The sequence below is a fragment of the Mus musculus genome, chromosome 18 (genome assembly GCF_000001635.26).
Source record: "Mus musculus strain C57BL/6J chromosome 18, GRCm38.p6 C57BL/6J".
NCBI lineage: Eukaryota > Metazoa > Chordata > Mammalia > Rodentia > Muridae > Mus > Mus musculus.
Genome location: NC_000084.6, coordinates 66,066,702 through 66,080,745, shown reverse-complemented (window position 1 = coordinate 66,080,745; position 14,044 = coordinate 66,066,702). Strand labels below are relative to the sequence as shown.

The following is a 14,044-nucleotide window of genomic DNA, read 5'->3' as shown; positions in this document are numbered from 1 at the left end:
TTTATTGAAATGAAGGTGTTCATTGACAGTGGGGGCCTCCCTCTAGTCACCAATTCATGAATATGTAGGACTGGGGGAAATAGTCCTACAATCATTTTTATTTTGTAGAGTTGGCTTTCCAGCTGCCTGTACACAGTTTGCTGTGGGTAGCCTGAGTGGCTATAGTGAGGAGCCCAAAGCAGAGCAAAACCATCCGGACAACAAACACGTGTTTCTGAGTGGCAGGCCAGAAATCCGTGCTGGTTAGGGTTCAGATACCCATAGCACAGAGCTGGCGCTTCCCACAAGAAGTGCCTGGGCAGAATGGTCTCCAAGGACAGAGACATCAAGAGCAAGAAGAAGAAAGACCAGATGGAAGTTCCAGAGGCCTCTATAGGATTTGATGTTCTAAGTTCGTTAGTTCTCTGGCCTCCAGAAATTTCCCTCCCTTGCAGGAACTCCTAGCTTCTCCATGCACATTTCTCCTTGTTCCTCAGGGCATGAACCACTGTGGTCCATCAGTTCACTAACAGGATCTGCTTTCGTGAGAAGCACTAACCTATGCCCCATCTTTAGAAGATGGCTTAGCAAAGGTGAGAGGAGGAGAGGCTGAGAGGTCGCGTAGCTTCTATCGTTGTTGTTTTGCTTTTCTTCTTTTAGTTTTTTTGAGAATTTCATACAGTTTCATATATTCTGCACCTTGGCCAGTTGTGGTTTTTGATCATCATCTACTGCAAACAGAAGGTTCTCTGGTAAGAGCTGAGAGATGCCCTAGTCTATAGGCCTCATGATAAGTCACTAGGAGATGGTTCAACCCTGTGTAATTGAATAATGGTAGGAAATTCTCTCCTAGCTATACCATAAGTGCTTGGCTTGATAATGTCTTCTTGTGGAGCAGGCCTCAAGTCCCATCAGAAAATGATTGTCTCACTCTCTGGCCCACTCAGAGGCTCACACTCAGTAAGCTTTGATGTTTAGCCCAGGACAACTTGTCTAGGGATAGTGCCTCCCACAGCGAGCTAGGCCCTCCTGCATCAGCTAATAATCTGTACTATCCCCGACAGACAAACCAACAAGCCAATGGGATCTGGGCAATTCTGCCATTGAGGCTTTTGTCTCAGATGCGTGGGTGACCAGGGTTGGATCAGAGCTCCCTGACTGTGTGACCGCGCTCTGGACCTGTTTTCCTCGGTGTCTGCGGACACTATTAATCTCCAGCTCCTGGACCCCTTTACACTTGGAAAACTTTTCCAAATTTGCTGGGGTCCCCATAACAATGCAAGTCCTGCCTGCCATTTTTATTTCCTTGTCCTCTTTCTGTGCAAGTTCTCAGACTTGAAAGTATGCCCAACTCTAACACCTTCTGTGGAGGGGCCATTTCTTACTGTATCTCAAGGGTGAGTGATTTCACATTTGAACGAGCAACTCAAAAATAAGGCGTGCTCACAGCAAACAGAGCCCTCCAGACATGAGGCAGCTAAGCATTTCCATCTGCTTTGAGCAAATTAGTCAGCCCAGTATTTCATCGCTCTTTTTTTTAAAATGAAGATAATGATTATTGAGTATAAACATATGACCAAAAATCACTTCTCCCTGACTGGTATATGTTTTGAGTTTGAGGGACGATCTTTAGGGAAAGATATTTCCTAAGCTTTTCATTGTTCAATGTCTACAACGTTAGAGTCGGACAAATTGCAAATGGAAGTCCAGGGCCAGTGAGCTGCCGGTCATAGCTGCTTGATACCATGAGATTGATTCCACAGCCCATGTAAAGGTGGAAGGGGACAAACAACCACACAAAGTTGTCCTCTGACCTCCACACACAAACCTTGGCACATGAGTACATTCACATGCATGCACATGCAAAGGCAGTATAGTAAATTTTAAAACTGAAATAATAATAGTCATTAATAATAATAATAACAATAATGACAATGATAATGATAATGTGGAAGGCTAGCATAGAAGGGGCATGGCCCCAGGACAACCTCCACCAATTTGAAAGATTTTATCCTGGATGCGTGATACAAGCCATCTGACATGTCATAGCAGTGTTTGGCCACTTTGATTTTTATCTTTGAAAACCCAGAGCTGGAGCCAGTAGAGACACAAGGGAGTCTGTGTAGCACCATGGGGAGACAACGAAGCAAATGTTGGCTCCGTCATGATTAGCTTACTAGTCTTTATTTTCCAACTGGTGTTTATTTTCTGATAAAGTTACCGTGACCCCCAAGTGTCAATCACTCCAGTTCAAAGACTCAGAACACCACCAGGTGTTTCAAATAACTTTCAAGCTCTGATAATGCACAGATTAGCAAGTTCTTAACATGGGCAATGTTAAAACATGCTGACACTGTCCCTTACTGCCACCCCCAGGTGGATGGGTGCAAAGAGATTCCAAAGAAGCTTTCAAAGATCCCTCAATGGTTGTGATGTATCAGGACTGAGTTCACAAAACAGCACAGTCAAGTTATTAAACTAAAAGGCTTTGTTCACTTGTGGCACTTCCCACATGAAGCACATTCTTGGGTTTTTTCCCCTCAGTTTATTTGATAATGTTACCATAGTATCTAAGCCCTTACATTTCTAACGCTCTGAATGTTTAACCCGACTCTCATAAGAATTAGAGCTCCCTGCCCCCGTGTGGCTACTAAGTAGTACTACATCTTTAAAATCTGGGGAGTCAGCAAAATTGAGGTCAAGGCATGTTTAAGATATACAGTAAGTTTAATAGAGTGGCTTCCTTGGATCTGCTTGACCACATCTGGATATTCTTAGCAGAAACTCCAATAACATCCTCCCTTTGTGCCTACCCTGCATCCCAAAGGGCCAGTTTGGTGGCCCTTTTAATTGTGTGGTCTGCACACAGCACTTACCTGTAAAAGAACGCTAAGGTTGTATCAGTTCTAACTTTTCGTTTAACTTTTAACATCAGTCCAGAGCCAAGTGACAAAGTAGGTTTATCCTGTAATGCTAATAAACAGTGGTTCCGCCACACTAACACTTGGAAAATTCAGTGGAGACTGTGAAAGCTAGGGATATGGATTTGGGCTTTTCACTCCTGTACGAGAACCCTCAACTGGTGGCTTGGCCTTACACCAAAGTCAGATGTAAGTCATGACGTAGAAATGTTCATTGAGCTCCCGTTCACAATACCTATGTCATACAGTGTGTGACTACAGAAGAGAGATGGGTGGAAGGGTGGAGTAGTGGTTAGAGTAAATGGTCAACTGTCAACTTGACACTGTGAGTTATCTGGGTAGAATCTCAGTGAGGAATTATCTCAACTGATTTGGTCTATAGGCATACGGGGGTATATCGGGGGGTGCGTCGATTATGTTAACTGTTAACTGAAGACCCAACCCGCAAGTGGGCAACATCCTTCTCCAGGTTCAGGGCCTGGAGTGTATGAAAGAGGAACAAGTGAGCTGAGTATAAAATCATGCACTCATGTCTCTCTGCTCTCAACTGGGTATGACTAGTCGCTTCCATTTCCTGCCACTTTGATTACAGTGACAGGCTATGACCTGGCATTGGGAGCAAAAAATAAGCCCTTTGTCCCCTATGTTGCTGATTGGTGGTGGAAGAGTGACTCAGAAAGATGGATGTCTCCATGCAGATGATTGTGTTGTGTCTGTCATAGTGAAGAGGTGAATCCTAAGCCAGCTTCAGATACACTCAGAGTAGAGAATGGCAAACACCCACGGGAACAGATAGCTCGGCCTGGGGTCAAGTGGATTTGTAGATGCTAGGACAGAGGAATGGTACCCATCTCTCACAATTGAGTGATACACCCAAGGGGATGACAACTCATGTCATCATTTTCAAGCTGTCTTCTCTCCTGCAAAGCCCTGTTTTCAGACTCAACGGGGCCATGGTCTACCCGCTGAATACTACACTGTCAGGGAGGGAGAGGGGGAAAGCAGTATTGTGCAAGCTGCTGCCTGGGTGTTGCACGTGAACTCTGATCCCTGGAGAACAGTAAAATTGTGTCAGAGTTATAGAGCCACCATTCTAGAAAGCAAAGACAAATGCACACATTTCCACCCATGGGGGATGCCAATAAAAAGGACCATGACATGTGTTTTCACACATTCGGGATGTCAAAGAACAACTGGCTCCAAAGAGTAGAAGGGCCTCTCTCTCTGACCCTTCCCCTCTCCCCTGACCCTGGGTCATCTGACAGAGTCACTATGAAAACCTGAGAACCATAAAACTGTCAACACCTATCCCCTGTACCTTGCACGCTCAGCCTTTCTGTACCCCATGCCCAGGCACGGCCCCACCAGTGCCATCTCTCCAGGCATCTGGCCCAACAACCTCCCAGCTGAAGCTGAGCCTATCTCCTTTCCCAGGGCATGAAGAGAAGTCCGAGAATGAGGTGAAAGCCGGGACCTGCTGCGCCACATGCAAAGAGTTCTCCCAGATGAAGCAGACCGTGCTGCAGCTGAAACAGAAGGTACGCTGAGCTCTGCAAGGGGCAGGGTACACCATGCAGGGGAGTTGGGGGCAGGAGGGTGAATGAGCCCATAGCTCATTCTATTTAAGCATTCATTGCAGTTGATGTCATCTAGATATGGATTCCAGTTGTTCCGCCTCTCCAGAGCCAAGCACTTCAATGGCAACAGAACACACAGCAAAGACCTGAGGGGGTGGCTGTAGCAGGCCTGGCAATGGGTGCATGCAAAGTTCTTGAAAGAGTAGAGCTAATATCGCCATGACCTCTTATAGAAGGTATAGATTCACAGTCCTGGGCAGACCTTTTTCGATGACATTTTATGTTTTATTCATTGAGAGCTTTCTCCCTTAAAGCTTCTGCAAGCTGACCTCGTTGGGCGGGGCCTTTATTTTATCATGTGAACTTTATGGTCTGGGAACGAACATACCTCTGGGAAAGCTGTCTTCTGAGTGCCTCTTGTCACCAGGCGTGAGGGCCAACTCCCTTTCTTAAAGACTCCGCCTGATGAGACGGGGACCAGGGGTGCTGGTAATGTCATCCAGCTGTGTGGAGGGGCCTCATGATGGATCTAGTGGCCTGAATCCTCGGGTGACAGGCCTGAGCTGGTGTTTATTACACCTGAGGTCAGAGCACTTGCTGGCCTGTCGGCCACTCTGAAATGGTTCTTCAGCTGCCCAAACATAAACACGCTGCTTTGTTTGTTTAATGGTTTCCACTCAAGGCTCCCGGGAGATCAAAAGGGTGTGTATAATCTGTTTAACTTTGGCAGTCAGTTATTCTAAAGGGCAAAGGGGTAAACATGAGACGCTATCTCTTTTCCATGGCCAGAAAACTGGCAGCCACCGTAATGAGAACCCCAGCTACCAGCTAGTCCATCAAAACAACAGGCTGAGAGGGGAAGTAGCATTTCCAACCTCTGATGCATAGGCTGCGGAGGTCATGATCAACTTTAACAGAGGCTCATGCATACCTGTATATTATATAGTTACATAATCCTGAGTAAAAAAAAATATATGGACCTAATCATAAATAGCTTGTGATGTAGTAGACAGGCAGGAAGCCTTGACTGTGTGCCAGTATAAACAAAGAGAAAGGAAGAAATATTTCCCATACAGCTAGCCCCAGGTGACACTTGAATTGATGTTAGCATTTTTAGAGGAAACTAGGAAGGTTTGTAGAAGCATTAAGCTCGCCTTTCATCAAGCTAGAGCATCAGGCTCGGAGGAGGCAGCTGATTATGGTCCCAAGACACAAAGCTGCCCTCACTTTCCTTCTCTGGAAGTGACCTATGATCTTCCATAAATCCTTTCCAGCTGCAGTGATTTTAAGGCACTCAGTATTACAAGTTGTTCCAGGCAAAGTCAGTTGCTGTCTCTGGCGTGCTCCTAATCACCTTGCAATATTCTGTTATCTGTGCAAGCTGGGAAATATTAAGAAGTTTCTAACCCACTTTTGGTTATTGAGTTTCCGGATTAAAAGAAACACACACACAGCCTTTATATTTTTAACAGGCCTCAAGCAGCACAAGAGATGGGCAGATACCTAGCCTTCGTGCTATTTGCATCTCCCTTCTTGCCCATAGCTCTGAGTTATTACTTACTATGTTTTATCTAGACTGCTCTGCTCTTAACTTCAATTGACCAGCCCACCGGGCCACGTTTCCTTTACTCCTAACCTGTGGCAGCTTCTCCTTCTTCCTAACCTAGGGCAACTTCCCTTCTACCCCAAGTCTGCAAAACCTAAACCACCACCACCATCCCCCACGTCTCTTCTGCCCAGCTATTGGCTGGTGGTATCTTTATGTATCAATCAGAAATAACTTGGGGGCAGGGTCACCCAGCGTTCACATCTGGTTACCGCAGAGACTCTCTTGACTCTGTGGCAACTAGTCTTGGGGGCCCAAAGTTAGCTTTAGAATACAAGCAGCATTAGACCAACCCACTACACTCTCCATCACCCCAGTGCAGGGCTGTAGATGTGTGCTTCCTGCATTTACATGAGCACTGGGGATCAAGCTTAGGGCAAGCCCTTTGCCCATCAAAACTTCTCTCTATTCTTGTTTCTTTTTTTTTTTCTTTCCCTTTCTTTCCTCTTCTTCTAGTCTTCTAATTTTACTCTCCCCTCTCTTCTTCCTCTTTTCTTCTTTGAGAACAGGTCTCATCAGTACCCATGCTGGCCTTGAACTATCAATGTAGTGAAGGATGACCTTGAACTTCTAACCTCTACCTCCCAAGTGCTGATGTCACGGGTATGGGTCACCATACCCAGCTGGGGGCTAATACTCTTTAAAAGGGTACCTCCTGGAATATATAGCTTCTTGTGGTATGAGGAGCAGTCCTATATAGAAATTCCCACTTAACTGTTACCATAGCCTTGTAAGAAACTTGCTAATGTTCTCAGGGCTAAAGTGCATGGTCAAGATGTCAGACTTAAAATCCAGGCCTTCACCTGAGCCCTGGTGTAGTTCATCATTTACTTTTAACATTCACTTGCTACTGCTGATACAATCTGTTCTTTTCATAGAACATGGGGCATTGATTTGCTCAGATAAATGCTGTCCAAGAAGTAGGTATGGGGGTAGGGTGTTGGAAAGCAGCCAACCTCCCAGTATGAGACAGGGTCTCTCACTGAACTTGTATGCACACATGTTGAACTCCACCGTGAGTATACAGCAGGTAGAACTCTAGCTACAGAAAATGCCCCAGATCAAATCCCTGGGCTCTTCAAGGGATCAACTGGAAAAGAAAGGCCCATAAAACAGCAACATACAGAATATAAGGAACCTGTCAGTTTTTAACTAGCAAGGTTTATGTAAACCATGGTGTCCAGATAAGGACTGCTGTGTGGGATTGTTTGTATACTGCAGGAAATATTGTCCAAGTCAGGACAGTGATTACTTTGGAAGGAAGGAAGGAAGGAAGGAAGGAAGGAAGGAAGGAAGGAAGGAAGGAGACCGGCACAGCACCCTAAGGGGGATCAGAGTGGCTGGGAGTTCTACAAGTTCACTATGTGTGCTTGCTTTAGCCATTTTCTAAGCTGCATATATTAGTTCTGTGACACTTCCTGTTTGAGGCTTGTATTGTCCATTCAGACCTTTTTTGAGTCAGAAAAGAGAAATGATTTGGTGAGAAAGGGAAGGGATCTTGGGGACAGATAGAGTACCTTCCATTCAGCTTCCAGTTGAACCCTGAGAAAAAAAAATGAGGGCCACACAGCCTGTTGGTTTCTCTTTTGAAATTTTCTCTCTTGGCTAAAGTGACTGCTAGGAGTGGGATAGCTACAGAGGACCAGGGGAGAAAGACCCCAAAGAGAGAGGCATAGCCCTTCAGTAAGCTTGCTCAGCAGCTCTTAAACCACAAGTGTGCTCAGCCTCCAAAGGCCACTATAGAGAGAGCAGAGGATCTCGACCCTCTTAAACCAGCAACCCACAGTTAATCCATAGGGAGAATTGAGATGGTGTTGCAAGTGTTTGCTGAGCACCCACAGTGCTCTAAAGAAGCCTGAACAATGAGGAAGTGGAAACAGTATGGAATAAAGTCCTGCCTCAAATAAAAGGACATCTTACAGAGAAGCCAACTCAACGGTGTGACTTCATGGTGATTGAAGAGAGTGAAAGGGGATAGCACCTGCTAAATATAGTTTCCATGGTGTCTTATTACTGCTCATAAGAGACTTACAACAGTGCCTGCTGGCTGGGCAAACTCTGTATTGGGCAAGCTCTGGATCTACAAAGCATGAGCTGAGTATTAACAGTGAGCATTCCATATTCAGCGACTAGCTAGCTTGGGCCAACAGCTCTCTGAGATGATTGCTTTAATACATAGCAAATATGATCTGAGAGAATGGTGATTGGAAGTCTATTGATTGGCACTGAGGAGAAGTACAGGACCTACTCATATTGCTATAGTGCCCCCCAAAAACTCACACTCCACAAGTATGATGATATTCCCTGATATTTCTGGGAGAACATAGCTAGTCGCTACCTTTCCTTCCAATTTGCCATAGGAATATGAGATCTACAGGCAACTCGAACACTAGGGTTGTATGCACTGGTTCATCTTATAACTTGAATGTAACATGAACACTGGAGCTAGCCAAGATGAAGAAGCAACAAGAACCACGTTAAAACCCAACCATGGTAGATTCCCCACCCCACGCCAGATTATGGTCGTTTGAATAAGAAGATGTGATCATCTAGCCACACATACCACATTTTATAGACATGGAAGTGAAAACTAGAAAGGTTAGGAGACTTAACCTAAAGATGCTGCTTTGTCCTGCGCTGGCAGAGCCTTCCTCACTGGGCAGGAGCAGGGGCTGGACTCTGGGCCCAGGCGTCCATTTTCCTGCACAGCAGAGCTCTAAGGCAAATGATACCATCTCATTTATAGATGAGATCCAGGCCTTACAGGTAGACCTTGGCAAGGCTGAGATTTCAGTGCTCCTCTACCCCAAGGCCAGAGACCTCACACCTGCATTCACATCTCAGTGTCTCAACCAGGGGTGGATGGTAACAGTGGACCAGGATTCAGTGGTCAGAGTTGACACATGGCCCCTGAGAGTGGATTTACTTTTGTTCCTCCATCATATGACCCCTGTTCCATATATTTATTTATTTTTAAGTCATAGCTGTCTACAAGATACCAACAGCACATATAATGAATATATGTTCGATTTATAAAGTCGTTACTTGAAAAACTCGAAGTATGAAGCTAGCATGTTTGATCAGTCGTGGTAACTGTGTTCTATGGATGTTCCTGCAACCCTGAATTTATCTGGTTTCAACTTCTGACTCCATAGGCTTCTCATGCAAGAAGTTTGCTCTGGACAGCTCCTTGGTTAGACTGGATCTCTCTGGCACTCTGACTAGCTACAGTTAAGAACAAAATCATGAGTTGGCTTTTTAGCCTCTACAGATGACTCAGACATCAACTTCCTCATGAGGCCACCATGGCTATCTGACCCAGGTCTGCCTTGTCTTTATAGATGGCGCTGCTCCCCAACAATGCCGCTGAACTGGGCAAGTATGTCAATGGTGACAAGGTACTGGCCTCAAACGCCTACCTTCCAGGACCTCCTGGCCTGCCTGGGGGACAGGGCCCACCAGGTGAGTATGAAGAAGAGCCTGAGAAGCTGGTGGCATTTCTGCCCTCTCCACCAGCTAAACCAGAGGCTAACCAAGTGAGAGTTCACACTCAGTGAGGCTGGACAGTGCTCTCCAGCTTCTGTGAAACTGGATATGCAGGGCAACATGCCTGTACAAGGAAACACCATGGGGAGTTGGATTCTGTAGCTTAGGAAGAAAGGGTAAATTTTCTAGTGTCAGATAAAATTCCTAACGATCATTTTTATAGCTGAGTATGGTACTACATACCTGGAATCCTGGTACTCAGGGAGACAGCGGAAGAAGAACCATGAGTTAGAGGCTTGCCTGGACTACATAATGAAATCCTATCTCAAAAACCAATGAAAAGCACCATGAAGACTGTTAGTTAAGCTCACCCTAGAAAAACTTTAATGTAGAGTAATAGACTCATAGAGTCATTCAGTTCTTGTGAGTCGCAGCCAGCCCTAGCACCACTTTCTTTGGCTCTTTCTCTACCTTCTCTTACTACTTAATGCATTTTCAACTCTGCTCTTACTCCTATTATATCGTAGGTGGGATTTGTTGAGGTATAGATCATATAATGAGGTAGGCCATTCCACTGTTGAGTTTTGAGTTTTGGCAACTATAGACTCCCCTGGAACTTATTCTCCACATCAACCTCATAATACAAGAAGTTTCCACCATGCAGGAAGTTCCCGTGAGACATATGCCACCAGTGTTCTCCCCACACCAGCTGTAGGTATCCACCAAAGGCTTTCCTTTGCCAAGGCTTTTCCGTTCTAGGGCTGTATACCAGAGGACTCTCTTGGCCTGTGCTCTGTACAGCTGTCTTTGTTTTCAATCAGGGTACAGTTTTAGGGATTCATCATTACTTAATTAGAAGATATAAAATGTCCTGTCCTTTCTCAGGAAAGATACAGTGAGAACTTACTTCTTCAAGTTCTGAGGTGTTTTATGCTTTATTGTGTACCTCTCCATACATACATCAGTAGAGTCACACCAATAGACGGAATGACGTCAGAGTTAGTGTGTTACTCTAAACCATGGCTGTCTTGTCCCTGGTTATCAATTCAGCATAGTGCTGGTTCCAACCTCTGATGTTTTATCTGGGAAGAGGTGACATATAAATGACTACACACAGGAAAAGTAACCCAGAAATACACCTATAATCTCAGCACTAAGGAGGCAGAGGCCGAAAATTGTTGTGAGTGTGAGGACATCCTCTCTCAAAAAAAAAAAAAAAAATCAAGAAAGGTATATACCTCCCTCCAGGTCTGCACACAGGTACTTCTTATCAAGGCTGTAGGGAGAGAGCATGTAGCTTGCAGTCAAAGGTGGGTTTGGGGGATTGATCAGGTCAAGGAAGATCAGTAACATATCAGAGCAGGAGAACATGGCTAAGTTTTTTATCAAATATCAGTAGAAGGCAAGGCTCAGAGTTCTTTCCAAAGGATTGAGTGCTTTACTTATGTCTTAATCCTCTAGTCTCCATCCTGAGGCTCAGTCTACATAGAACTAGCCCAGGGCTTTAGTTTATCTTCTTGTTCATCCCATGGTCTGAATAGTCTATGTATCAGACAGAATTTTCTCAGGCAGATGCCTCACACCAGCATCCTCTGGCTTTGTCTAAGGAGGTAGGAGCACTCTCCTTACAAACTGATTCCCATCACAGTGGTCCCAGCCCCTCTGTAAGTGGATGCTCTTGTTTGTATCTCCAGGATGTCTATATATCACTAGAACAAAGACAGCTACTGGAAGAGGAGATTCATTGGTTATTGGGTGGTTTTGTTTTTGTTTGTTTGTTTTTTGGTTTTTTGGAAATGACTCACTAGTTTGCCTTCCAGCTCTGTCATCTGGTTTCTAACATGGTTTGAGCTGTCCAGGGTACTTGAGAAAACAGTGTGGTTGAAGATGGGCTTTTGAAATGCATGAAGAATTTGTCACTTATTTCTAGACTTGGATTGCTTTTCTATGAGATGTATTAGAGTGGCTAGAGAGTTCATGAGGTCTTCTCACTTAGAAACAGAAATTCCACCCAGGGCCCATAGTGAATTGCATACTAAAGCAATAGTACAAGAGGGTGCCCTGGGCTGGACCCTTTGGCATTAGAGATAAAGAGTGACTCCAGCTCTCTGGCCTCCAATGGTATAACAGGGTCCTGCATACTAAGATCCTACATTTTAAAGGCAGTTGACACACAGTGATCCTGATGTCTACTGATTAGTTAGCTGCAGATGACATCTCACCTCTAGCTTGTCTTTCTGCTATCAGACATGCAATAGTTACAACAGTGATCTGTCCCCTTCCCAAATAAACTCTTTCAATATGTACCTGGAATAAGTATTGAGAGTTGGGACTTGAGACACATTTGAAAGAAACATCAACTGCCTTCAACTTTGCCTTAATTATTCTGTGAACTAGAAATGACTTCTCCTAATAAGAAAAACCTAAGGCCTTTGGTTCTTTGTTTTCTTTTCAAGATCCTAAAAATTATTCCATGCTGTTACTGTGAGTTCTGTTAGTAGGAGCTAGATACAACTCAAAGGAGATAATATGGCACAGTAAGTATAAGACTGAACTTGGAGCAAAAGAAGCCACTGCAGGGTTTTCTCCTTTCAAATTGGGCTCCTTACAGAGCATGGGGAGTAGTAAAGAACTGATACATGACATACTCTAGCATCTGGCTCCTGTCTGAATCACCTCAGAGTCTGACTCTGCTGACTGTTGTATCTCTTGGTAGCCACTCGTTAATTTTTCTCTTGCTTATTGATGTGTGTCATTTTTTTTATTAAATGCTGCATATCATTTGTAGATAAACACTAGAGCCTAGGGAATTGATAATCACTCTTCACCACAGGTCCCCTCTTCTTCTGTCAGATCTATAACAGGAAGTTGGGTCATCTTAATGTGTAGTTAGTTTGGGGCTTTGTTGTCACTAAATTTACCTTCAGTGCTCAGCAGTCTTCAACTGTTCAAATCCCTCCAATGGTAGGATGATGTTCCTTTGTGCTGAGTCACTATCAGTGGGTTTTCTCTTTATTCCACTCTCGCCTTTCTGCAGTTCCTACAGTTCTATATACTCTTGTCCTTTCCTCAATAACAAATTGCTTTTCCTTTATATTTCATACTAGAGTGGTGGATGTAGAGACAGTTTCACTTTTCTTGTACCTTGAATACGTAAGGGCTCTTCTTTACACTCATCCATAGCAAATTATGGACAGAACACCTTCCTACTCTTCCCTCGCCTGAAGTAGGTATATATAGTGCCTACAGGAGAGAGCTTAGGCTCCCCATCTTGGGGGATTGAGGAGTTTATGGTAATGGTTAAAAGTAGGAAAGTTCTATCGTTAAGAGACACGCAATAGAGCTGCAAAGAATGGGCAAAGCGTGAACAAGATTGGTAGGAAGCAGGTGGCATCAGCGATGTGGCAAGAGGCAAATATACCAAAGCTGGAAGCCTAGCAGTCATTTAGTGCCTACCGTGTATGAAGTACTGTGCCATGTAGCATGTGCAGGTATCTGAATTTTTATCTAATACAACCATTGCATATTGGAATTTTATTCAGATTAGGAGATAAAAGACTAAGGTCCAAATTGCTCAAGCAAATTGTTAGGGATTCAAATGTAGGTCTCCCTGGTGGTCAAACTTCTACTTCTGGTGTGTGTGAGTACCTGCGCACACATGCATTGCTCTCTGTGTGTGCACGCATTCTCAGTGTGTGTACATGAAGAACAAAGGTCAACGTCTTGATGTCTTTCTGTATCACTGTCTCCATTTCACAGTTCAGATAGACTGGCTGAGCAGCAAGCCATTAGGACCTTCCTAGATTGACCCACTCACCCTCTGGACTCAGTTTATAGACACGGACTACCACAGCAAACTTTAACATGGGGATAATCCATCTGAACATGGGCCTTCATTCCTATGCAGAAAGTGCTTTATCCACTGAGCCATCTCCCCAACCCCTAAACCTTGTGCTCTTAAGCACTCTCTAGATAACATTACATACTCCTCTGATCCAGGAGTAGAGAGGCAAAGAGCAGGACACGCTTAAGGGGGTGAAGCATGTACATCTCCGACTGAGTAGACTGGTGGTGGAACTAGGGATCTACTGTAGGAAGATTCTCGAGTTTCTCCCGTGAGCAAATCGGTGACTGAGGCTCCAAAAAAGAGAGAAAGGTGACATCACTTTTAATTGTGCTGAGTTTAAATTCCCACGGGCACATTAATATAAATACCACAAGGCGAAGAGCAGAGAGAAAAGTCTCCAGTGATTCCTGGACTCTGTAGTATGGATGGGGTGAATCCTAATAAGATGTTCTTAATTACAGGCTCACCAGGACCCAAGGGGAGCCCTGGATTCCCCGGTATGCCAGGCCCTCCTGGACAGCCAGGCCCACGGGGCTCAATGGGACCTATGGGACCTTCCCCTGACCTGTCTCATATTAAGCAAGGCCGGAGGGGCCCCGTGGTCAGTATTTTCTCTGAGATCTGTGTA

The 14,044-nt window shown here is 44.7% G+C and overlaps 1 protein-coding gene across 2 annotated transcripts in view; it reads left to right on the top strand.

Moving 5' to 3' along the window:
* Window positions 1-14,044, top strand: part of Ccbe1 (collagen and calcium binding EGF domains 1) — a 234,984-nt gene that overhangs the window by 211,093 nt on the left and 9,847 nt on the right. For both annotated transcript variants that reach the window (XM_006526021.4, NM_178793.4), the window contains 3 exons: window positions 4,335-4,438; window positions 9,425-9,545; window positions 13,878-14,017. In XM_006526021.4, coding sequence (XP_006526084.1) covers window positions 4,335-4,438; window positions 9,425-9,545; window positions 13,878-14,017 — 365 coding nt within the window. The remainder of the gene's footprint in view (window positions 1-4,334; window positions 4,439-9,424; window positions 9,546-13,877; window positions 14,018-14,044) is intronic.